The 27838-nt window shown below is 36.7% G+C and overlaps 1 protein-coding gene across 1 annotated transcript; it reads left to right on the top strand.

Annotated features, from left to right (window-relative positions):
* The first annotated feature begins 1520 nt into the window (after positions 1–1520).
* dbf4b (DBF4 zinc finger B) lies at positions 1521–27028 on the top strand. The gene is made up of 12 exons (XM_058794560.1): positions 1521–1671; positions 4490–4605; positions 4734–4862; positions 5190–5240; positions 7702–7768; positions 8554–8603; positions 8700–8736; positions 8894–8939; positions 19297–19434; positions 19519–19654; positions 23727–23860; positions 24000–27028. The coding sequence occupies exons 1-12, from the start codon at positions 1653–1655 to the stop codon at positions 25624–25626; spliced, it is 2550 nt and encodes an 849-aa protein (XP_058650543.1). The 5' UTR covers positions 1521–1652; the 3' UTR covers positions 25627–27028.
* Positions 27029–27838: the final 810 nt, after the last annotated feature.

Here is a 27838-nt window from a genome sequence, read left to right on the forward strand (position 1 = left end):
CCATGGTAACTACAAATTAACCATGGTTTTGCTAACCATTGTTTAGCCATGGTATTTGTAATAAAACTGTGGTTATACAAATAAAAAAACATGGTCCTATTCTTTTACTACAATAAAACCATGGTTAATTTTCGTAAGGGTAGAGAGTTCACAATCTGATATGTTTTATATAAAATTGGCGAAATTAAACAGTACCAGACCAGTTGTGTTAAAGCTCACTCAAAATTAGCCTTTTGTTTATTGGACTGTTTTTATAAAAATTTGTATAAATCTTGTATAAAAATCAATATCATGTTTGCAGTTGTGCTATTTGGGCAAAACTCTACACTGTAAAAACTGCAAGGAATTTACAGGATTAAAGAGTATTATTTTACAATAAATTAGTCAGAAATTTACTGTGAAATCAATGCATGCTGGGTCATTTTCTTACAAATTACTGTGAATGAACAGCAGAATGATGCTAACATCACAGCAATTTACTGCTCTTGTTGTATTGTGAATTCACATTATAAAGTTGTCTTTAACTGCATGTGCCACTGTGAGAAATTTAGTTGTTTACTATTGTAATTGTAAAAGTCACTTTAATGGTGGTTAGTGATTAGAATTTGTTTGGGATCTTGACCTTGTAAATTCATATTCAAATTTAAATTCAAATCTAATCACGTTTCTGATCTAGTCACATGATGACAAGCTAGAATATGAAATAAGCTAATTGCCTGACTTTAAGTTAGTCTAACTCGAACATGAAGATTCAGCATTATTAAAGCATGAAGATTAATCAATAACTTATTTTCGTATTCATAACTGTTTGTGGATGGATCTTTTACAATAGTGAAACAACTGCTGACAGTATTGATGTCACATCTTTCAAAGATGTATCTCAGCAGTGTTGAGACACATCTTTGAAAGATGCAACATCAATACTCGACATACAAAACACAATAGTAACACTCAACAAATAAAAACACTTACAGTATATTTAAACACTTAAAACATCCGAGAGAGCAGTTACAAGAGAAGTCCCACTGTGAAATTACTGTGAAAGTAATGCAAGTATTAACCTGGAATAGCTAGGCTACAGTAATTTTACACTAAAATTTTTAACAGTGTACTTTTGCTCGTGTAACATTGCTTAACTCGTTATAGGCTACACAGGGTTAATTCAGAATAACTGAACACCCCCCACAAGAACTCCTGCCCCCAGTTGAATAGGCCTACATTTTTATTTATTATGCCATTTTTGGTCCAAGCCTCCAGCATCTATCTCCTTTGCCACAGTTTAACAAAATGTGATAACTCGTTCCAAAAAAACAGCTTTGTTTCATAAAAGAAAAATCTACAAATAACGATAACTTTCACAGAAAAACTACACATGACAAAATACAGACCATTTACAATTACGAGCAATTTTACAATGAACAACATAACTGACTGGTAACAGACAGTTTATAGCAAGTACACTAAACGCCAGTGGGTGGCGGTAATGTGTAACATTGTGCGCTACAGCAGACAATATGCAAGAGAAGAAGAAATTCAGGAGGGCCATTTGAAAAGATTCGCAGAAAGAGACTGCGCGTTATATTTATATCGCTTGAAAACTATACAATTGAGGATGTTTTAATATATCAAGAAGCGCGACATTTTTAATCCTTATGCGCAAAGGACCTCAAGGTAAGATAAACATTTTCATAAATGCTTTGATGATACAGGTTTTTGTGGCTTCTGTTGATGTGATCAGTCGATACTACCCCCTTCTTTTATGGAGTTTATATAAACAAAAGCTGTGTTCTGTGTTAAACAATATAATAATAATAATAATAATAATAATATATACACACAGAACACAGCTTTTGTTTACCATGGTATTTACATGCCCTCCAAACACGGTAACGTATATGTCAAATAAACCTTTCTAATAAAACAGGTACTTCTATGATAAATATCAGACAGCATACTGTAATACCATGGCATAAACGAATTCTTTGTCTTGCACTTCTAGCTTGTCTGTTTAAATTTTTAGTTCTTATTTAACAATTTTGTTGAAACAAAACTTTTTTTCTGGATTTATTTGTTTAAATATGTTTAACAGTGTTAATAATACATTGAGAAATTAGGGTCCAACTGTGTCAACGCATAAAAATGTGAGAAATCAATAGTTTTAATAAATAGCGTGTTTAAAATTACTTAATAGATCCTTATTATACAATTATCAAGTTTCTTGTGCTGTAGTGTATTATAAAATGTAAGGAATTTTAGCATGTGTTTGATAATTACTGACCTAAAAAAAAGAGCAACTGCAAGGAGATGAAGTTTCTTATCCATACACCAATGTGTTGATAATATACAGACATTATGCTATCACATTCATTGGTGCATTAGATAGAAAACAGTTAGGTATATCAAAAAGCTTTTAATAGTTTCGGCCAGCATGGTCAGTATTGGTAGATTGAGAATGTGGGTTCAGCAACAAGTTCTGGACATCTACTGGATGGGAGGTGCACGCTATCAAAAAATCCAATTAAAAAAATATCAATACTGGAATCTAAGAACTGAGATCAGTTAAATGAAGATGCATTAGAAGGACAATATTTTTTACCCAGCCCTGGTTAATCTTGTTTTTACCAAATGTATGCTATGCACTATATTCCTCCTTTATTATTTTAAGTTTATGTAAACCTTAACTTGTAAACCGACAAAACTACTGTGATGTATTTTGGAATGAAACACTGAATAATAGAAGATGGAAATATTTACGAAGCAATCAAATTGAATCAAGAGCTTGGTTGCATCCAAATATACCCTCTTCTCTACTATATAGTAGTTGAAACATACCTTAGTACATGAAATGAATAGCATATCCGAATTTGTATTTATAAAACATGCAAAAAATACCCAGATAGCCTACTATTTCCAGCGAAATTCTGAAGTGTACATCCAATAAACACTTTACTATCCCTAATGCTACAGGAAAGGAGTTTTGAAAGTCAGTGACATGACAGAACTGAAGCTGAAGGTCATGTCATGCCATGAGAATAACAACATGATTGAATGTAGTTTTTATGGAAATACCTACTCCTAGCCCTACACTCTTAACTCTTTTAGATTAAAATGTTCTTCACACCAAGAAAAAAAAAAAGGTTCACTGAAAGGTTCTTTGGGAAACCCAAAAATGGTTCTTCTATGCCTATGGCATTGCCCTGTGGTTTTAAAAGCCTTGAAATGTCCTTTTCTTACCTGTGAGGAGAACACGGCACGCAACATAAAATTAAGCAATAGCAAGCAACTATTGCAAGGGCTTTGTGAATAAGTCTGTGAAACTGAAGGATCTTCGGAATCTTAACAGCAACCTGTGTTTGTATTTCAAGAGAGCAACCATACATTATTTATAATTATATTAATTGTAAAAAAAGGTATAATCATGTAATCGTTTATTAAATTATTCTTTTTGTCAATTTATTAAAATTTATTATTAGGGTTTACAAACCCTTTGAATCTGGATTTCTGCATTGATTACTCAGGCATAATGTGGTCTGATTTTTAAGTCACAATTAAAGACACAATTCAAACACTCTGAATAACTAAAATTCTAATTTAAGACACAAATGTGTTATTGAATTATTAAATCATGAAATGTGAAATTCATACCCAGCTACAGTAAATGCTCAAGGAAAATTCAAAAAGGTGCAAGATTTTGTTGGGTGGAAATTAAAAACATTGTATGCATTCTACTTGCCATTAGTCAAGGGAAAATCTGAACACACTTTTTTTTGTGTGTGTTACCCCTGAATATTGAATTCTTCTCAGAATCAGATGTTCATATACTTTGTTAATTTTATGAAAATCTGACATTTAGTCTTGGAGTTATAGACTTTTTGTCATCTAGGCCATGCCTGTTATTTGTTTTATTATTAATGTAGTCAGTAACTTCATTTAAGACCCAACCAACTCTTCATAATACTATGGCAAAAGAGAGCAGCAATACTAGTTCTCATCAGTGTTGAACATGTATGATGTTTTATTGCATATAAATGGCCGACAGTGTAAATGCCACCACAAAAACACAAGACAACAATTTATAATATGCATGCAAAATGTGATGCTGCTGTATTTATAGTTCATCATGATGGATTGATGAAGTGTAATAGGTAACTTTTCTTTTGCTTGGGGGCCAGGAATTCAGTTGATATAAGACACATTGTCATACATACGGTTCAGGAGGAGTTATTGCTCAAAATGCATTTAGCTTCATTGCAGCTCCCCAATTGTTCGTTCAGGACCAAACAACCATCCTGCCAAGTTTCAAATCTCTAGGTCTTTTTAGCTACAAGATGCAGTTTTGGGGTACAAACCAATAGGGTTTGCAGCCCTTTGCACTTGAGCCCATGATATCAATAATATTTAATAGTAATTTATAAAGCAATTCAGTTATTTTTGAAAACCCCCCATAGATGAATTGACATGCGTATAAACATTCCCAAACCTGTTTCAGTTCAAATAATGGCTGGAGAACATTTGGGTGTTTTGAGGGGCCAATCCTTCTACCTGCATGACGTGAAGAGACATCAGTCCGTCGCACTCACTGACATCATCAGCCGTCTGGGAGGGGTGAGAGATATCATTTTGTCATTCATTTGTAAATTAGAGACAAAACAGAAATCGTAGTAATTGTTGCCCTGTATGCAAAGTGCTATTAAATGGTACATCTCATCCTGTCTGTTCAATGTTTCCTATAGAACGTGGACAGTTTTCTCACCAAAGATGTGAATGTGGTTGTGACGGGCATTAAAGAACCTCATAGTGATTTGCAGGTGAATGGTTCATGTACTGCAGGGGGAAAACAAAGTGGAACCCCCAAACCTCTGGTATGTACCCAATTTTTAAGTTTTGTTCTTGTCTAGTTTATAATGTATGATGTGCTGTCAGTACATTTTTTTGAGGAGCCTTTCATGCTGAGTTCTGGTTCCTTCCAAGGTCACTTCTTTAGACCTAAACATTTCAGAGAGTTTTATTTTTATTTTATTTAGTTTTATTATTGCCACAGTCATCTTTGTCTTATTCACAGAGGGTGTTTCTACAAAGCTACTTTGAAATGGTATATTAAGAAAAATGCAGTAGAGGTGAATTGAAATATTTCAAGCAGGGATGTTTGGTAGCTAATAATGTTTTTTAAATGTCTTTTTGTCTTCAAGGTTTGTGGCAGTCGTGGAAAAGCATTACTGGAAAAAGCAATCCACAGCAATGTAAGTCCAAAACCTACAGGTGCTGGTCATATAATTAGAATATCATCAAAAAGTTGATTTATTTCACTAATTCCATTCAAAAAGTGAAACTTGTATATTATATTCATTCATTACACACAGACTGATATATTTCAAATGTTTATTTCTTTTAATTTTGATGATTAGAGCTTACAGCTCATGAAAGTCAAAAATCAGTATCTCAAAATATTAGAATATTTACATTTGAGTTTGAATAAATGACCATCCCTACAGTATAAATTCTGGGTATCTCTTGTTCTTTGAAACCACAATAATGGAGAAGACTGCTGACTTGGCAATGATCCAGAAGACGAACATTGACACCCTCCACAAAGAGGGTAAGTCACAGAAGGTCATTACTGAAAGGTGTGGCTGTTTACAGAGTGCTGTATCAAAGCATATTAAATGCAAAGTTGACTGGAAGGAAGAATTTGGGTAGGAAAAGGTGCACAAGCAACAGGGATGACCGCAAGCTTGAGAATACAGTCAAGCAAAGCCGATTCAAACACTTGGGAGAGCTTCACAAGGAGAGAACTGAAGCTGGAGTCAGTGCATCAAGAGTCACCACGCTCAGACGTCTTCAGGAAAAGGGCTACCAAGCCACTTCTGAACCAGAGACAACGTCAGAAGCATCTTAACTGGGCTGTGGAGAAAAAGAACTGGACTGTTGCTCAGTGGTCCAAAGTCCTCTTTTCAGATGAAAGTAAATTTTACATTTCATTTGGAAATCAAGGTCCCAGAGTCTGAAGGAAGAGTGGAGAGGCACAGAATCCATGTTGCTTGAAGTTTCCACAGTCAGTGATGATTTGGGCTGCCATGTCATCTGCTGGTGTTGGTCCACTGTGTTTTCTGATGTCCACAGTCAACGCAGCCATCTACCTGGAAATTTTAGAGCACTTCATGCTTCCTTCTGTTGACAAGCTTTATGGAGATGCTGATTTCATTTTCCAGCAGGACTTGGCACCTGCCCACACTGCCAAAGGTACCAAAAGCTGGTTCAATGACCATAGTGTTACTGTGCTTGATTGGCCAGCAAACTCGCCTGACCTGAACCCCATAGAGAATCTATGGTATTGTCAAGAGGAAGATGAGAGACACCAGACCCAACAATGCAGAAGAGCTGAAGGCCACTATCAGAGCAACCTGGGCTCTCATAACACCTGAACAGTGCCACAGACTGATCGACTCCATGCCACGCCGCATTGCTGCAGTAATTCAGGCAAAAGGAGCCCCAACTAAGTATTGAGTGCTGTACATGCTCATACTTTACATTTTCATACTTTTCAGTTGGCCAAAATTTCTAAAAATCCTTTCTTTGTATTGGTCTTAAGTAATATTCTAATATTTTGAGATACTGATTTTTGACTTTCATGAGCTGTAAGCTCTAATCATCAAAATTAAAAGAAATAAACATTTGAAATATATCAGTCTGTGTGTAATGAATGAATATAATATACAAGTTTCACTTTTTGAATGGAATTAGTGAAATAAATCAACTTTTTGATGATATTCTAATTATATGACCAGCACCTGTAAATATTTTAGAGAATTATACTTCTTATTTATTTTACTTCAATGCAATGTGTGTCTGTGCATGTGCCCCTACTTGCAGTCTCAAAATTAATCCTTCATAATCTTCATTTACATTGAAAATTTGTGAAGGTTTTATGATTTGACGAATGTTAAACAAAGAACTGCACAAATAATGAAAAATAAGTAAATTTGTGTCAGATTTTCTTGCTTCTGTTCGGTCATGCTGGAGAACATGATCATCAGTGGCCTGTTGCATGAACCTAGCTGAACAAACCCAGAGTTTCAGAGTAGGTTTAGAGTTGACAAAACCAAACAAATACAACCTGGTTTAGATCAGGTTCGGCAGGCTCACAAAGCTCGATATAAACGTTATCTGCTGAAGATCAAGACAGTTTGCTCAAACTAAACATGAACTTACCTGGGTAAAAACTGAAACGGGCTCAAATTCTCGAATTCAGATCAACTTTTCAGTTCTCTGTTTGTAATGCTGATCATAACAATGTATTATTTCTAATGAAAATAATTGTCAAGTTAGTAAAAATGCAAATTAAAGAATTTTCACTAGTGCTCTCTGCCCTTTGATCCCAACTCTATATTGTTCCAAATGTCTGATAGCCAATAAATTACTGTACTTTACTGATGTTCTAAACATGACAATAATGGATATTATATCTTGCTGCCTTGTGAAAACGTAAGTTTTAAAAAAAAAATTTTTTTTTTTTTTAAGAAACAATTCATGTTGTTAAATGGAACATGCAAACTTAATTGGATTCAAATCCAATCTGACACATTAAGATGATAAAATACTTTCTTGCTCAGTCATAATACTGCTGCTATTATGTTAGGACCTCTCAGTTTTTCATTTTGCATTTTTACTTGTTAACCGTTAAGTGATTTTTGTTGTTTGCAGGAGAAGTATCAGAGCAGTGTGCTGGCTAATGCTCGTTCATGGGGAGTCAAGGTCTACAGTGTTGATGGTATCCTTTCATTTACCTGCTTTAGGGGGCATTTAACAATATCATATATGCAAGTCACGTGGGCTGATTTTGGAGTGGCATTTTGAAGTTTGACAGCCCCATTCCTCTTTCACATTAATCATACTTAAATGTAAGGATTTTTTTTTTTAAAGAATTTGACCATTTGTGTCGATTCTTAAAAGTCACAGTGGGGTTAGGAATAACGTGGTCACAAAGTAAAGGCAATTTCAGTTTTTATGTGTGCTATTCCATGTATCTGTATTCCATGTTTGTAATCTGTGGTGGAAGTTGCTGCAAATGAAGTTTTTTTTTTTTTTTTTTTTTTTATAAATATTGTTGCCTAAAGGATATCTCTCTTGCTATTTTTTTTATATTTATTTATTTTTTAGTCATTTAATGCGAAGCTCAGAAAAACACTTGGTTACACAAGCATTATGTTAAGGATCACATTTGCAATTCGGCTTTGCATTCACTGAGGGAAATTCTTGGATCAGAATAAGATGTGACCATAGTTAACACCTGTTATAAAGCATTTTCATTTTTTCAGTATTGTAGTACTACTTTTGAGCCCTGCGCTGCAGAATACTAGTTCCTCTTAGTGCTCATGTGCAGTCTTCTACTGACTTACAAGAAGTCAACACTAGAGAGCACCATATGTACAATTTCAATGAATGTGGGATACTGCTTATAGGACTCTGTGGTGAACCCGTTATTAAATAAGTTAGAAACACAAAAAATATTTATGACTGTACTCTGTTTCTTTTTTTTCTTAACGTTAATTACAGAATTTCTAAAGTTCATCAATCATCTAAATCAGAAAATGAGGACAGCTAAGGTAATTCAATTAATTGTGAATTAATACTGTTAATATGAGTTTCTTGTCAAAATGAGTTTCTTATTCACACAAATTTCACACCCTTTTTTACAACAGAAAAAAAGAAGCAAACTATCAACTCCTCATGTGAAAGGTTTGTAAACTACATAAACATGTACTACTTCTTGTTGTGGTTGTTTTTTAGTAAATTTATTAGATTTAATTAATTTATTTTTTTTAATTTGTACACCTCTGCCTGAGAAACCTGAGCGTATGCTCTGGAGTGTTAATACACCTGTGTCTTCACACAGCTGGAGTCTTGAGAGGTCCTTATCTGAAAGTGGAGGACACCAGTCGGTGAGTTTTAGACCTCAGTCTCATTCTCTTAACTCTGCTTTCTGTTTAGATATTACTTTAGGTACTTTATACTGTATTTTACCTATTTTTTTTAATGGTAAGTGGAAAATAGGTTGCCGGCCTCTGGTACTGTGATCAAATAAAGAGTTAAGAAGTTGTCAGTTGAAGCTGATATCACTTCTGATTAATTCATGACCCTAAAAATGAGAAGTCACAGCTTTTATATTGCATTGTTTTTATAATATTTTTGTGCAGTGTGCTCTGGTTGTGTGCTGAACATTTTATTTAAATGTAGATATAGTTGTAGTAATAGTGTATTTGATTACTGCAGAAATAGTATGAGTAGTGTTATGCTGTTCCATTCATAGCCAGTGTATCTTTAATCAAATGAGTGGCTTGTCTGCTCTAAGATTTTATTTCATCTGGTTATTTTGATTTGTCTTTATTAAATCTAGAGAGTTACAGGGATTTTAAAAATAAACACATTTAGTGATACTTAACCGTTTCTGCTGTAAAACTGTTTTGGTCCCAATCCCCATTAACGAGGCGAATGATTCAGCTCAGGTCACTGTAGATGTTTTAGATAAGTTAATTATCAAAATGCGTGCAGCATGCCCTAGGGGCCACCCTGAAGCTGATAGAAAAAGTATAATTTCCCTCCCCTGCTGAGGCTCTGTGTGCACAGGGCAGCTCTTGGCTGATGAAAAGAACTATTGTGTTTGGAGTCTGTTTGGTACTGCTGTCAGAAATTGATCCTACAAATACTAGATCCTGGTGGAAATGGGTGATTAAGCCCATATTGTACATTATGCTGTACATGTATACATTATTTTGCATACTGTGAATACTACAATTACGTATAAATTGACAGATAAAATTGCATGTCATGAAAAAAATTCTCATAGATATTTGGTTGCACACCAGATTTTGTTACACACATTTAGGTAACAATTTACGATAAGGTTCTGTATGTTTGCATTACTTAAAACCAATAATTAACATGATATTATTATAATACTTTTACATACATAAGTGTTAATTAATATAATGGTATTTATTTTACTCCTTACAGAAAGTTATCTGAAGATTCATTTAATAATTTAGCAGGTGTGGGCCCATATATTTTTGACCCATATATACATTCAGGAGGTGACACGTCAAATTTCATCCATTTCTAATGCTAGAGGATGATGCAACTAAAGGATGACTCTAAACTTTTGTACTGTGTGACATTTACTACTAATTAACTGCATCAACAGCACCAGACGCATCTGTTCTTTCCAATTTGGAATTATCATTTTTCTCCACGATACCAAACTGCTTAGAACCTGATCCTTGTCAAGTTCTTAAACTTAATCACAATAGTTTCAAGTGGCATTATGTTTATTAGAGGCTTAAGTTTGATAATGACAGCAACACTGATGCCTCGAGCTGGTTTACGTGTGTACACAAAATGCATTCATTTTTGTATTCCTCAAGGTTTTACAGAGATTGCGAAGAATGCAATAGATCATTACTGTTGAATTCAGTATCTTCAATATTACAGTCACTGTATTTCTCTGAGCATCTTTACTTTAATCTTACAAAAGCATTCATTAGTAGTTTTTGATGCAAGGATTGCTTTACTAGTTAGTCTGCACATCTTATTACATTACATTACATTTAGTCATTTAGCAGACGTTTTTATCCAAAGTGACTTACAAATGAGGGCAATAAAGCAATCAAAACCAACAAGTCTCGTTTAGCTTAACGCAGTGCACGTATGTGTGTATATGTATGTATGTGTATATATAATATAAGAAAACAAGTAGAATAGAAAAAGAATAGAGAAAGCTAGTGTTAGTGGGCTAAAATAAAATTTAATTTTAGCAAATAGAATTAGAAGAGCGAGGCAAGTTTATTTATAAAGCACATTTCATACACAGTGGTAATTCAAAGTGCTTTACATAAAAGGAAGTGAAATAGTCATAAAAAAAAACAATAATCACAATAATAAAAACAAGGAATTAAAAAATAATAATAATAATCACAACAAGAAAAACAAGAAAATGATATAAAAATTGATTTAAAATGAATTTAAAACAGTTAAGAATAGAACATGATTATACATAAAATACAGTGCAATTAGTTTGGACATAGCACAGTGCTCATCCAATAAATGCACAGCTAAACGGATGAGTTTTGAGTCTGGATTTAAATGTGGCTAATGTTTTAGCACATCTGATCTCTTCTGGAAGCTGGTTCCAACTGCGGGCGGCATAATAGCTAAAAGCGGACTCCCCTTGTGTTGTATGAGCCCTTGGTATTTCTAACTGACTCGATCCTAATGATCTGAGTGGTCTGTTTATATTCAGTGAGCATATCTGCAATGTATTTAGGACCTAGACCTAGGCCATTTAGTGATTTATAAATAGGGTTGCAAAGGGGCGGAAAATTTCGGGAAACTTTCCATGGGAACTTCGTCTGGGGAACTTTGGAAATATTCAAAATTTGAAACTTACCAGGAATTTATGGGAATTTACGGGAATTTTGGGGAATTTAAGGAATTTATGGGAATTAATTGGAAATTTATAAAACTGAATCATATATATATATATATATATATATATATATATATATATATATATATAATTTATTTTTTTTATTTTTTTTTTTTTTGATCATAGGCTCACTTGCATGCAAACTAATACAAATTTTAAAATGACATTTTTGGGGGATCTGTGATGCTTTTTCAGGATTTATTGATGAATAAAAATTATGAACAGTTTATATATATATTTTAAAACCGTTTTATATTTTCTAACAATATAAGTCTTTGCTACTACTTTTTGAAAATTAATTTAACACATCCTTGTTGAATAAAAGTATTAATTTATTTCAAAAAAAGAGAAAAGATATTGACCCCAAACTTTTGAATGGTAGTGTATTGTTAAAAAAGGATTTCTATTTTAAATAAATGTGTGTTTTTTTAAAAAACTCTTTATTCATCAAGGAATCCTGAAAAAAGAATCACAGGTAGTAGTAATAATAATAATAATAAAAATATTAAGCAGCACAACTGTTTCCAAAATAGATAATAAATAAGCATATTAGAATGATGTCTGAAGAATCATGTGACACTGAAGACTGTAGCTTTGCATCACAGAAATACATTATATTTTAAAGTATATTACAACAGAAAACCATTATTTTAAATTGGAATACCGGCAATACTGCACAATATCACTGTTTTTTTCTTCTTCTGTATTTTTGATCAAATAAATGAAGGCTTGATGAGCAAAAGATATGCAATGTTTAAAAACATTAAAAATAGTAATGTGTCCAAACTTTTGACCAGTACTGCACTACTGTATGATAACAGAAAACTTGCTAGCAGAAGGAGCATCACAGCTTGAGCTATATAGCACATAGCCTATCTCATAAACTGTCTAGCTACTGTATAAACACTTTTTGGTATTTCCCAGTTAAACGTGAATCCCATAGATCAAATTTGTTTAGAATATCAAAACTTAGATGTAGTCTTTGGGCTCAAAACAAGCATGAAGGCTGTCTTTATAGATGCTATAGTGAATTTCGAGTTTCGTCTTCAGCCATATCCGCTCAGCTTTTCTGTATTGTCTTTTCATACTCTGAACTGCTATTGATTTTCTCCAAGATGATTTTTGTCTTCCAGTCTTCTTGCTGCCCTTTACCGGAGCAATATCATCAATCACGTTAGTAACTTTTGCGTTAAATGAATCCAAGAGAAGATCAACACAATCTGCAGAAATGCTTGGTGTTAAAGATATAGCCTTCATAAATAGCACACTAGTGTTCTCGTTAATGCATCTCTTTCTGACAGAGACAGATCTAGATTCAGTGGTAACAGAGATCAATATATCAAAGAAAATACAGAAGTGATCAGATAGTGCTATAACAATGGATGAAATGTTTAGACCTCTACTGATGAGGGAATCTAGAGTGTGTCCACGATTGTGTGTGGGTTCATGCACATGCTGAATCAAGTCAAAAGTGTTTAAAACAGTTATATATATATTTAGTAGTTTTGATTTCTGCATTATCTATGTGAATATTAAAATCCCCTGCAATAGCAAAACAGTCAAACTCTTCAACAAAGTATTTTGGAGGCCTGTAAATAATGATAAACAGAATGCGTGGAGTACCTTTCAGCACAATACCTAGGTATTCAAAAGACAAATACTGACCAAATGACACTTGCTTGCATTGATAAACATCTTTAAATAGAGCAGCTACACCTCCACCTCTCCTAACAGTCCTGCAGACACTTGTAAAATTAAAGTTAGGAGGGGCTGTTTCATTGAGGACTGTTGCACTGCAGCTGTCTTCTAGCCATGTTTCATCTAGAAACATAAAATCCAGGTTGTGGATCATTGATCAGAAATGATTTATTTTTTAGTGAGCGAATGTTTAAAAATGCTAACTTAATGGAATTACATTTTGTCTCTACAGCAATCTTAGATTGATGCATAATAGGCCGCAGATTAGACGGGTCAGCTGTACGGCTTGAGAAGGCCTTAAGCCCGGTACACACACCGACACCAACAAACTAGTGGCGACGAAAGCAGACTGTGGGGTCGGCTCATGTCGGCAGCGTCTGGGTCCAAAGTTACCTTGACACACCAAGCCGATGCTCAACACCCGATGGCCAAGTAGCACGTCCGTTCGCACACTGATTCGCCAGCTGAACAGCCAATCAGAATGATCATATGGCCTGACTGACCGACGAGCTCCGACGCCGTTTCAACATGTTGAATCGGCTGAAAAAAAGCCGACGAGGACCAACTTCAGCCGACGGTGCAGAACACACTCAAGAAAACTTAGTCGGCCGACGAACAAAAACTGCCCAACGGCCAACCGTCGGCTTGGTGTGTACCGGGCTTTAGACTTTCTAGCACATGATAAAACAGAGATGGAGAAAGCTACAGGCACACTGGGTTCCCACTTGTTCTGTAAACATTTGTGTAAGTTGCTGCTAACATAGCAGGGACCTGACACACATCACTGAGAGTAGCTATCAGTTGTTTTTGGTTCACCTACAGCCGATGGAGGAAGGGTTTGGGCCCTGGCATTGTGGCAGCGGCTGGAGAGCTCTCACAGGAGGAGGAGGGAGAGCTGGGCTCACAGGCTTTGGTGGTTGTGGGGCCCGCCGTTTTTTAGTTGATATCTGGGGGCTTGCAGCCAAAGAGTGAGAGAGTTTGGTCCCAGCATACACGAGTTCCTCCATTTTCTGTGAGAAGCTTAGAAGTGGAGATTCTGGAGAGAGGGATAGCGTGTCTGGTGAGCGGGGCTCTGGCTCTGGTGTTTCCGGTGGCTGTGAAATGTTGTCCTGGCTTCCCTGGCTGTTTTCCAGAAAGTCGTCCTTGGGTGCTGAGTCTTGGAGCTGATGTAGTACGTCACAATTTGTTTGTGATGAGCTCTGTGGGCAGGGCTCAGCCGGGATAGTTTCCATGAGCAGAGTTTGTTTTGGCTGCGTGGCGTTATCAATGTCCTTGTGGGATGTGTCAACCACATGATGACTCGGAAGCTGATATGAAGTTCTGTGGTCACTCATATTCTGTCCAGGTGTGTGTGTGTGCCATTCAGGCCGAGTGGATTGGCACACACTACTGAAGGATGACGGAGGGAGAAATAGATATTGTTCTTTAGCACTCTTGCACCAAGTTTGTTTTGGGTGGAGGTGATCCAGTTTAAACAGTTGTCTATGGCCCCAGAAAAGATTGAAGTTGTTGATGGAGTTGACTCCTGCAGGTTCTTTGTAGCCATGTATTCAGCCCAAGCAGCAGTGAAAACATGTTGGTTCCCCTTGTTGGGAGTGGTCCACTGATGAACGACTGAACTTCAAGTCTTCGAAGTCTTAGTAGCGATGTTAGCTGCTGGCTGATACAATCTATGCTCACTCACATTTGGGGATTCCTCGCCCACATCCATTAATGCTTCAAATCTGTTCTCAAGATGTATAGGGGGTGGTTGAATACCAGTGTTTACAAGCCTTGTAATAGCCGTATCTGGGGTAGAGGTTGCTACCGCAGCAATACGAGATACTCATGACAATCTGATGTCTCGAGTGCTTTTGGGTCTCGCTCCCTGTTTGTGCCATCGATTAGTCTGTCGATCAGTTTCGGCTTGTTCCTCTACACTTGGTATAAACTGTTGAGAGTCACTAGATTCACAGGACCCACTGGCTGTATGCTGAGGGGGTCCGTGATGACTATCTGCTGTGTGTTCCACCTGTTTTGGAAGTCCACAGGGCTTGAAGTTCTCCGGCACCGAGCTGGATCTCCAGCGTGCAGCATTTGGCTGTGGGGAAAAGAAAAATCCTACATTTAAAAAAAAAAAAAAAAAAAAAACTAGTTGATATCACTGAGTCCATGAGTTCACCTACCAATGGTATGAGAGGAGCACAGCTTTCACTCTCAACCAAACTAACATTACTAGCCAATCAGAAGTTTTTGCTCTTATAAACACGAGACGCGCATAATAGTAGGCAGAGTCGCAGCTCTGATGAATGGAGAAGCGCGACACAAAGCTGCAAGGCGTGATGGTCAAAGTCCATCTAGCGCATATTTACATGGAAAAACTAATTAAAAAGCAGCGGAGCTTTGTAAGCAGCTCAGAGTAATCTTGTCATCTCTATAAGAACGATATGATTGCCAGAACAAATTTACAGGGCTTTTTGAAAAGGTCCTGTTCACATATGATCAAATGGTAATTTTTCAGTAATTTACCAGTAAAGTGTATGTGTGAAAGGGGCTAAACTCTTCCTCTGTATATGCTGTGAGAATTGCTTAAAGTTAATCTGGGAAAACAATGTGCATTATCTCACTAGATTTGTAACGTAAATCATTTATAAACCTTTGCCAACACAGGAGAATACGTCAACCTATGTCTAAATATGACACGTCGTACATCGCAATTTCAAAATAAAAGTTTCTGCATGTGGCCAAATATTAAAATTTATTTAATTTAAAACATTGTTTAATCACGCTGTGAAGTGAAACGTCACCAGGCCCTTGGCGCCCTCTGTAGTTATTTGTTATAATACATAATTTACTTAAATTGGTTATGTTCATATTATGTATAGGCATATTACATTATGTATTTTAACTGTGTTGTTCAATAAAAATATGTACTTGGTTTTGATATTTTATTTGAGCCAATTATTATTGCCTCATCGTTAGTTTATATATAAATAATCATACTACAGCCTGGTTTTCACTTAGGTGTGTTTGTTACTGATTACTCAATTGTCAAAATAATCAGTAGATTACTTGATTTACCAAAATAATCATTAGTTACAGCCATAGATTAGTTAAAATATTTCAAAATAAAACTGTATTTTTACTTTTTATAATTGAAAGACAAATATTTTGTTATTTGAAAATTTTTAAAAATAGCATTAAAATTGTCTCGTTCTAGTGAACCAATTATCTGTATTTTGTCTCATCTCGTGATCCAAGTATATTGTCACACCCCTAGTGTTGATAAGCAGTGATATAGCTCATAATTATCCAAGTGTATGATATAGCTTTCATTCTTCAGGTAAACCATATATTCATGATAACTTTGCCATAGTATCCTTTCAAATGTTTAAGTTGCAACAGTCATTGCATGCTTTGCATGTGCTGCCCCTTCCCCCCCGCCTCCGGGAAAAAGTTCAGGCTCAGGATTTTTTTTTGCTTTAACCCCTGAGTCCAGCAAGTAACTTTGTTTCAAGAACCACAATCCTTTGTAGAAGTCTGTGGCGGTTCATGCAGCAAGTAGATTCCACAAGAGGCATTTTCTTTCCCGTCTGTTAGAATGTCGGCAGCTGTGTTTTCTCGTCTCTGGAATGTAAGCTGCTGGCAGTGGGAGGCAAAGAGTATTCCAGTCCCAAAAAGTCTTTAGTTTGGTGTTTGTGTCAAAACTGTGTTGTTTGAGCACTGTGCTGATCTGCTGAATTTAAAGTCTTAGAAAAATCTGAGAAAAATACATAAACCGGGAGCAAAGCGCAGAGCAGTAAGCAAGAGCGTCCGAACAGTAGCGAAGCCGGAAGCGAATGAGATGGAAGAGATGTGTTTTTAGCTTTTTCTTGAAGATGATCTTATCCAAGTTAAGTTTTGCACAACAAAACAGAAGTATAAATACTCAGGCATCAGAATTATAAAGCGTCTGTGCTTGTGACAGCTAATTTAGTTCTTGCTTCCCTGTGTCCTAAGTGGAAAAACAAAGTTAGAATTTGTCTAGAGTATAGTTCCACAAGGATTGATTTTAGTTCAGATTTTAATTTAGTTCTATATTTGTATGTAAAATTCCTATTGCTGATAGTCTACTTATTAGTGTAGAGTCCACACTATATCAAAATATAACCTGAATTCCGGAAATGTTGGGGCGTTTTTTTAAATTTGAATAAAATGAAAACTAAAAGAATTTCAAATCACATTAGCCAATATTTTATTCACAATAAAACATAGAGAACATAAATGTTTAAACTGAGAAATCTTTAAATTTTATGCACAAAATGAGCTCATTTCAAATTTGATGCCTGCTACAGGTCTCAAAATAGTTGGGACGGGGGCATGTTTACCATGGTGTAGCATTTCTTCTTTTCAAAACAGTTTGAAGGCGTCTGGGCATCGAGGTTATGAGTTTCTGGAGTTTTGGTGTTGGAATTTGGTCCCATTCTTACCTGATATAGGTTACCAGATATAGGCTGCTGAAGAGTTCGTGGTCATCTTTGATGTATTTTTCGTTTAATGATGCGCCAAATGTTCTCTATAGGTGAAAGATCTGGACTGCAGGCAGGCCAATTCAGCACCTGGACTCTTCTTCTACGAAGCCATGCTGTTGTAATAGCTGCAGTATGTGGTTTTGCATTGTCCTGCTGAAATACACAAGGCCTTCCCTGAAATAGACGTCGTCTGGAGGGGAGCATATGTTGCTCTAAAACCTTTATAGGAAGCTGCCCATACCGAATGCACTTATGCATCCCCATACCATCAGAGATGCTGGCTTTTGAACTGAATGCTGATAACACGCTGGAAGGTCTCCCTCCTCTTTAGCACGGAGGACATGGTGTCTGTGATTTTCAAATTTGGATTCGTCTGACCATAGAACACTTTTCCACTTTGAAACAGTCCATTTTAAATGAGCTTTGGCCCACAGGACACAACGGTGCCTCTGGACCATGTTCACAAATTGCTTCCTTTTTGCATGATAGAACTTTAGTTGGCATCTACAGATGGCATGGTGGATTGTTTACTGACAGTGGTTTCTGGAAGTATTCCTGGGCCCATTTAGTCAAGTCAATGACAGAATCATGCCGATGAGTGATGCAGTGTCGTCTGAGGGCCCGAAGACCATGGGCATCCAACAAAGGTCTTTAGCCTTGTCCCTTATGCACAGAGATTTCTCCGAATCTTTTGATGATGTTATGCACTGTAGATGATGAGATTTGCAAAGCCTTTAAAAACAATGTTCCTCAGTGTCAAATTTCAAAGTATTCCACAATCTTTTTATGCACTGTTTCACAAATTGGAGAGCCTCTGCCCATCTTTACTTCTGAGAGACTCTGCCTCTCTAAGACATCCCTTTTATAGCTAATCATGTTACAGACCTGATGTCAGTTAACTTAATTAGTTGCTAGATGTTCTCCCAGCTGAATCTTTTCAAAATGTCTTGCTTTTTCAGCCCTTTGTTGCCCCCGTGCCAACTTTTTTGAGACCTGTAGCAGGCATCAAATTTGAAATGAGCTCATTTAGTGGATAAAAGTGTAAAATTTCTCCATTTAAACATTTATGTTCTCTATGTTCTATTGTGAATAAAATATTGGCTCATGTGATTTTGTCTTTTAGTTTGAATTTTATTCAAATTTAACAAATGTCCCAACATTTCCGGAATTTGGGTTGTAGCTTGAAATGTTCTGTGTCATTCAGAATTAGATTATTCTTAGAAGCTAACTTTGTCAGTTACATAAAAACATTGATTGGTCTAATCTGATTTTAAAAAGTATGACTGATTAACCCTTGACTAATTGGTCAGACTAGCTTATTAAAATGGTGACTGTGTTATGAAACTGGCCTCTCATCTAAAAATAATGTAATAAAAGTAATTATTACACTGCAGGATTTAAAAAAAGAAAATGGTTAAGATAACCATTAATTTAACAAAAGAGAGTTTTCACTAGTTGTAGCAGATAACACATTTTCAGTCATACAAATTTAGACATTTTAAAATGAAATCTTGATTTTAAGAAGAAATGTTGGTATCCGTTTTCCAATTATATAAATACTTCCCAATTTAAATGTGTTTCAAAGAAGCTTGTTATTTTGTTAATCCTTATGGTTTTGGTTTTAAACAGGAAATTCAGACCATACTATGCACAGACTCTGAGTTTCCCAGTGATGAGTTTCTCTGGAAAATTTAGCCCTTTTGAGCCCCTCATTCCTCGGCAGTCTGCTATAAGCAAGGATGTAGATTCCAGCAAGGACAATTTCAGGTATGTTCTTTTGCGGTTTGAGAAATTGGTAATCAAATCTACATTCTCACTTAAGTCTGTGAGGTTTTTTTTTTTTTTTCTCAGGAAGAAGGAAGGAGCCACTAGCAGCTGCCATAAGTTGCAAGCACCAGTTACTGCAAGTGCCACACACAGAGGCCCAACTAAGAAAAGTTCAGGCTATTGTGAGTGCTGCCACATTGTCTACAAAAACCAGTTTGAGGTGAGTTCATTTGGTATTTTTTTTGCAAAAAAGTCCTTTTAATATCAGTTACTACAAGGTACTGATTAAAGGGATAGTTCACCCTAAAATGAAAATTCTGTCATTAATTGCTCACCCTTATGTTGTTCCAAACCCGTAAAACCTTCATTCATCTTCGGAACACAAATTAAGATATTTTTTATAAAAATCCAAGAGCTCTCTGACCCTCCATTGACAGCAAGGTTACTACCACAGTCAAGGCACAGAAAGTAATAAGGACATCGTTAAAATGGTCCATGTGACATCAGTGGTTCAACTGTAATTTTACAAAGCTACGAGAATACTTTTTGTGGACAAAGAAAACAAAAATGACAACTTTATTCAACAGTTCTTCTCCTTCGTGTCATCCTAGCGGCATTATGGAAAGTATCACGACACGCACACAGGGGCGAATCGCAGACGAACGTTGCCTTCACACCGAACCATAGACTGTAAAAAAATTTTTAAAAAAAAGGACGTAGTGTCCGTGACGTCACCCAAAGATTTCTAAAGAGCATTTTTGAAGCTCAAAGTAGGCGGAGTCGGCCGTTGCCATCTTGGCTACGCGTCACTCCTGGATAATCGAAAATGGGCAAAAAGGCGGGATGTGGGTGGAGCTGGTTGCTGAAACCACGCCAACCTAGTGCGACAGTGGTGACAGCAGCGGCAATCCATGGGTCACTCAAGTGGCCACGCCCTAGGCTCAATATAATTTAAACGGATAAGTTATAAAAAAAATTCACCCCCCTCACTGTTGTCATGAAGGGCAAAATTAGCTGTATAGACCAAAACCACTTTTTTTTTTTTTTTTTTTGCTGTAAAGTTGGGCATTTTAATATGGGGAGTCTATGGGACTGACTCCCTTTTGGAGCCAGCCTCTAGTGGCCAGTCGATGAATTACAGTTTAAGTCACTTCCGTGTTGGTTTCAAGACAGAGACCAGGAGGTTGCCGCTTGCACCGAACGCGAAACGTTTGATCGCCTTTTTCTAATTGGCGTCTAGTTGGCGTCTTTTCTAGTTGGTCGCTAGGTGGCGCCGACCAACAATGCATTTTTCCTCAGATATGTGTCTTGTATAGGGATTTAACATCGTCCACTGCTCAATAAGATAAATAAAGTTTGGTTCTATGCCAGAAACACAAACCATCTATAATGCTTATAAAAACATCTTAAAATACAAACAGAAGTAGCATCAAGCCACATTTGGAAATTTATGTACGTTAATTATTGTTTTTGCTTAAAACCCACTTTTAACCATCATCGAGTGCTTGTAATAACTTCCGATTGTGATTTATAGTTGATTTTTAGAGAGCACTCTTTGTATGTTTTATAACATCACACTGCTTATTGTCATAAACATCCTTTATTGTTATAAAAATACCTTGAGCTGCATACAAAACACATACAGAAAATATATCGTCATAATCATATGTCTATTTGCTTTCATATTTCATGTGTAGAAATATATTTCACTAGTTTTTTTTAATACGGAAGATCTAGAGAGTTAACGAACTCTGACTCATCATAACACTCGCACACGTGGAAGAAAACGGACACTCCAGATCGCACAATTCAGTTGAAAATTAATAGAAATTTTATTAAGAACATGTGAGAATAAATCTGTTCTCTCTCAGAATCGCTCGGAATACTCTTCTTCGGTGTTTGTTTACACTGGTTTTTGAAACAGCGCCACCACTCTCACCCTTTTGTGCAGCAGCAGCTGCTCCACGCATGTGATCTAAGCTCAAATCTGATTGGTCCGTCCGTTTCATCGCAGAGCGATGGGGAAAAAAATCGACACACAGAACGAAAGAAAGAAAAAATCTTTTGCTTTTTCGCGCCACGAATGATCGCACCGGGTGTGAATAGCCCCATAGGGATCTATTGATTCGATTCAAAAACATCATCGTGCCGAATTTTTGCTTTCAGTGTGAAAAGCCCTTAACAGTAGGGGGGGACAATAAACATACAATTTCTCAAGAGCAATTTTTGAAGGGGACACAAATAATACAGCTTAAATTGTACTTGTAAGGATAAGTATACAAAGAGGATAGCCTTACTACCAGGGGCGGACTTAACAAATAGGCGAGGTAAGCAGCCGCTTAGGGCAGGGGAATCAGGGGGCCCCGTCTGATATTGGCGATACATATTTGGCAAATGCTCCAGTGTGTTTGTGTTATGGAGAGCGTCAAATGTTCACTCACCGCTCAAAACGCTGAATTTTTATCAGGTGTTGAGTTCTGCAAGCTCACAAATCCTCTCATTGTAACATGTAGATAAGATGTAAATAAGAGATTCATTGTGCAGTGCAGAGAGCTTAATTGATTAATGGCACGTCGTGAGATTGCGATGAACTGAAGTGTATGACAGCTTTTAATGATTACAGACGGAGCTCTTTGCGCACATTCTAAGCGGTTTTGACTGTCACAGAGATATTCACCTCAGTAAAGAAAGTATTGTGTTTCAAGTCAATTTTATTTGTCTTGATGCTTCAAAATGACTCTCTTGTGTGCTTTTCCTAGGCGCGCCAGCGCAAACTATAAATGCAAATGAACTATAAACTAAAAACTCGTATAAATGCACGAATGCAATGACTGGAGTTTTTCACAGATTACATTTTCGATTTGTTTCTCGGCCAACCCTATCGTATGCCTTAAGAACACTTGGAATACGGAACGAGTTGCATGGGATAATTTTTATGACATTTTAAACCTTTTTGTAAAAAGATTAAAGATGTTTACAAATCATTAAATGGACAAGTGCAGGTATTTTGTTTTGTCTTTTGTGATCCGAAAAAAAATAAGGTAGCTTAATATGGCTGAATAGCATCAGGTTGACTAATTATTTAGGCTACTTAAGTTGTGAAGGGGTAATAGTTATAGCTATAATGAGAGAGAGCTAGCGAGCAAAATAAGGGTTATGTGTAAAAGAGCATACAGTTATTGTGTTGGGGCCCCGTACCTGAAACAGGTCACTTCATCAGATGTTCAAGTGAATAAAATAGCCTTGACAGCAGAGTTCCACAACTTTTGACTTTGTTCTCGCTCATCGGACTTGTGTGTGTGTGTAGGTGATGCAGGGTTGCCTGGATTTCGCAACAAAACCCGCCCAATTGCTACTCAAAACTAGCCCAATCGCGTTTTCGAGGGGGGATTCCCCGGTAAAAATCACATTCTGGGGGTTAAAATACACGTTTTTCGATGTGGTTCCTCTGCTAAAATTCACATTCCTGGGGCTAAATATCACATTATTGGGGTAGCTTCAACCCGCGGACATGAAAAACAACCCGCGGCAACAGTGTTAGTAGCCCAATTGGCAACACTGAGGTGATGTAAAAGAGGAAAGCAGGCATTTGGACCAAAGCACTGTGAGGCAAGGGAGGGGGAGACTCAAAATGTTTCTAAACTTAAAACGCATTTTTGCCCTGTTTGTGTTGATTTACTACTTGCATTTAAAGTATAAAACATTGTTATTAACAATACACAGCGTGGTTTTAAATCATATTTTTAGGGGGGACAACTCTCAGGTTCCCCCCCCCCCGGGATTTCCGCCTATGCACACACATACTTTCTTGCAAGTAAAAAAATGAATGCGTGTGATGCTGCTGATGCGCCTTGTTTACGTGCAGAGGAAAGCATGCGCATGCTTCGTGATACTCTCGATAATGGTGGAAGACGGTAACTCACAGGAGAAGAATTGTTGAATAAAGTTGTTATTGTTTTGGTTTTTTTTGCGCACAAAAAGTATTCTCGTAGCATCATGAAGTTACGGTTAAACCACTGATGTCACATGGACCTTTTTAACAATGTCCTTACTATGCTTCTGTCCCGTGATCGTGTAGTACCCTTGCTGTCTATGGAGGGACAGAGAGCTCTCGGATTCCATCAAAAATATCTTAATTTGTGTTCTGAAGATGAACAGAGGTCTTACGAGTTTGGAGCAACATGAGGGTGAGTAATTATTGACAGAATTTTCATTTTTGGGTGAACGATCTATGTAATATGCAGACTGAATGCCTTATATAACATGACATAAATTATCTTTTTGATTTTTAGCACTTGCAGTCTGAAATGCATCGTTCTTTCATTCGAAAAGACAGTAACTATGCTGTAGTAGACCAACTAACGGCTGCCATGGATGCTAGCTTTGTTTGTAATCCAAATCTAGAAGTGGATCCAACGCTGATCAAGTAAGGAGCAATTATACGAATGATTTGCTTTGAACCAATTCACTGATATTTTTGATTTTCACTGTTGTCTTGTTGACAGTACAACATTGAATGTTAGACTTTTTCCTCTGTTTTCACTCTGTTTATTCATTCCCCTCAGGTCATCAACTGGCTTCTCTCATTTGCAATTGAGTAATTTAACTGCAATGGTGCAGAATTCTGTCAGCGAGAATGAAAAATCTCAGAATTCACTTGTTCAAGAATGTGATCGTCTACCGGCAAATGCTGACAACAGAGGACACCCCTTTCCTAAACCTATCCAGAGTACGCCTGGTCAACAAAATGCAAACTCGCATAATACAATGCAAAACAATTCACCTGATCTTCTTGACAATGTCAAATTAGGCCTTTACATCAGCTGCACTGCAAAGGTTCAGGACTTTCAATCTGGTGTTCTCTGCATGGATCTAGTCCCACAACACGTTCCTCCAAAATCCCAGTCAATAGAGAAGAAACCCAAGAGCCTATCTTCTGTCACACCCTCAGAAGCTCCATCTAAAATGCTCACTCTAAGCTCTTCTGGAGACAAAAAAATCCCACGCACCATCACTGGTGGTAAAAATGTTCCTGAAACTCAGGAACAATGTGAGGGTGGTCATGATCTACATGTATTGCATATACGAAGTGGTCTTATAGGTGGTGTTCCTTACACAGTCAACTCTCAAAATCAAAAACATGATTGGGATCAAGGTTTAAAAATGTGCTCAAACAGACCTAAGATGCTACTCCAGCAAGGTGAAGATGGTAATTCTGAAAGTTGTGGTCAGTATGTGTTGGACCATAGAAAGCTGCCTTCAACAAAACAGTCACTGAAATCAGCCCAAGATATTGTTGGGACTCCTGAGTTTGGCATCTCTTACTTTTCATTACCACATTTTTTACCATTTCCACACTTGTCAGATTACCCATTTTCTATAGTTAACTTAAAAAAGCGCTGCAGGTCCTTCACTCCAAGTCCAAAACTTGCCAAGAGAAGAAAGATTAGTCAAAGTGAAAAGCCAAACCCAATTCAGGGGGTTTGCAGTGCTAACTGGATAAGGCGGTACTCATCTGTACTTTCCACCATATCATGTTTACCAGTCTCCAAGGTGGGTTTTACAACAGAGATGAATAATCAAACTTGGGATAGCATACTAGCAACCCATAAGTCATCACTGAATGAATCATCTCTTGTGAATCAGATCCCAATGCAGCCTCCCCTAAAATATTTTACTCCCAGTACCCACTGTTTTCCTCATCAAGTTGACCAACAGGACAATGCTGCAAAGCAACCCTGTGTTAAGCAGTCACGTGAATTGTCTCCAATCAAAGCTCCAGTAGAAACCCAAATAACCACTTACTCATCTGATTTGGACCCTCCTCAGTTGGTTCCATTTTTCCATGAAGACCATCAACTCCAGTGCCATCAGTTTCATGATCCTCCAGAACTGCTACCCTTTTTTTTCCAGACACCTGAAGATACTTCCCATACATTAGTCTGTAAAGCCACAAACAGCTCGTTTCTGTCACACTCCGGAGCCTCCGCTCTCCTCCCTAACCTCACATGGTCCACAGCCTCCTCTGAGTCGGATTGGGATTCTGGCCTCTTGTCGTGGTTTGCGGCTGGAGTTCCTCTTCAGGCAAAAGGGGGACATGATGACCTGGGTCTGTTGTTACAAAAGCCACATACTGGCATGCAGGATGGGAGCTATACATCACGGTTGTGCTCCATACTGCAACCCTCTTGATACACATCATTGGGATTGAAGTTGCTTCAATCTGTCAGCTGCGACTGTTGATGAATTCAATCCTAAAACAGTTCTTCATTCTCCATTCTCAGTAGTCATCATTTTTCACTTCTACAATTAGATTGATGACTACCACCAATACGTGTGAAATAAGACTTAATGAATGAATTGTTTGATTATCATGAAGAAGATTTTATTATTGGTATGTGCCTAACTCTGCAGCTAATGTTTAAATAATATCCACTTTTTTCCACATATGTTCTATTTGATGAAGACTGCCCAAAGTGTTTTTTTGTTGTTGTTTTTTTCTGGATAACGAAACCATCTCGTCTTACATCAATGTTGATTTACACATTTTTATAAAGGATATTTAACTCTCCTTTCCACAGTGTTTTTCTCTTAGTGTGCAATATCTCACCAAAACCAAGGAAACTATTAGTTTTAATTACTAGGTGGCAAGTTTTTTTGTTTATTTTTTCTTTTTCTTCGAGTGATCTCTATGACTTCTTTTATGGCTCTCTCTTGCCCTGAGTGTTGACCATGACTTTTCATCAGAAATATCCGGGAACATAAGCTGGTATTGAGAATTTAATGAGGCTTTGCTGGAGGGGCATTATCCAATTAGTTTAAGTGCTGTGTCTGGCCTCTCCGGTTTAGAGGCAGTGTTGATGGTAGAACAATGCCGTGGTGGTTTTTGGAGAACATGCAGGATAGGATACACTGTGAAGGCAAAAATGTCCTATGAAGGTCTTTGAGGTACTTTGAGGTCATTTTTAAAAGACTTTTCTGATTTCCTGTAAATGTGCATCAGTGGATGTGGCGGCATGACTGCTACAGTGGACAGTGTTTTAATTATTTGATGTCAGTTAATATTTTTAAGGCATCTTTTAGTTACAGTACTTTGTGCAATCCTATTATAGAAGTTCTGAAAGGAATATACAAAGTTTGTACCACTGATATCCATGTGGCATGATTAGAATCTTGCGCTTAAAAGATTTTCCATAAAGACTGGAAATTAGCTTTATGAAGACAAATTTTAAGACAAAATCGTGAATAAATGTAGAGTTTTTTTATTAATAATAAAAATGTATTACATTTTTATTATTAGTTTACTGTATCATGAACTATTGTTTTGGATGCTAGATGCTAATTTAGCACCGTTGAGTTGTGCATACTCATTAAAATCAGCTAAGACAAATGGTCAGTTTGTGCGCTGCTTTAAAGCTTTGACTTGTTTTGAATTAAGCTATTCCCTAACATTTGCTAGTCTGTTTAGTAGTTTCAGCTTTCTTTCTTTCACAAGGGTCTTTTATTTTGATGTGAATATGTCTATAATGTTGAAGTAACTGTTATAGGGCAATGTCAAGTCGGCTTTAATTTGATGTGTATTTTATAAAATAAAATGTTGTAATTATTAAAATGTTATTTTTGGTATTTCTTTTGTGGATAAGTGGAGGGGGGCAGGGGGGGTAATAAACCGTGTGATATATTAGTAATAATATGGTATTCTTTAAAATTCATTTGTTTACCATGTAATTCAATAATTTTATGAGATACTGTATCACACAATGAAATGCACTTGTTTTGACCTTCCATTTCCAATGTGATGAATGATTGAGAAGCAACCAACAAAGAGGTTTTAAACATTACATTTTCTGACGGACAATGAAAAATGAAGACCCTGGATACCACTCACAACTTGTACATACAATGCTACTTTTAAAATGACATCCATACTGCATACTCCTTCACAAACTGTAGATTTAAAATGTATTTAAAATATGAGTAGCATGCCATTAATCCATTTTGCCATAGTTCTGATTAAAAAAAGAAAATGCTACATCAGCAATTTATCTCCCATCAGATTGATGTCTTTCCCATGTTCCCTGAATAGTGTGCCACGTGCTGTTCACTATATAGTCTATGAATGCCTTAGAGTTGAAGATGGTTAAATCATGGTTTTATATGAGTAACTAAAGATTCAGATCGATTTAGTCCTTAGGGATGAGAGGTATTGCTGAGGACGGGAATATTTGATATGCTTTTATCTCTCAGATGACGCCGGGTTCTCTCTCCATGACACACACAGACATTCATCTCACTTCTAAACCACTTACAAAATCATACGATGCGTGTTGTTGTGCTTGACAGCTGTATTGTAATTATGATATGTAATTATAATATATGATATAATTATGATATATAATCGGCC

This window comes from Onychostoma macrolepis, chromosome 12, assembly GCF_012432095.1.
Source record: "Onychostoma macrolepis isolate SWU-2019 chromosome 12, ASM1243209v1, whole genome shotgun sequence".
Lineage (NCBI taxonomy): Eukaryota > Metazoa > Chordata > Actinopteri > Cypriniformes > Cyprinidae > Onychostoma > Onychostoma macrolepis.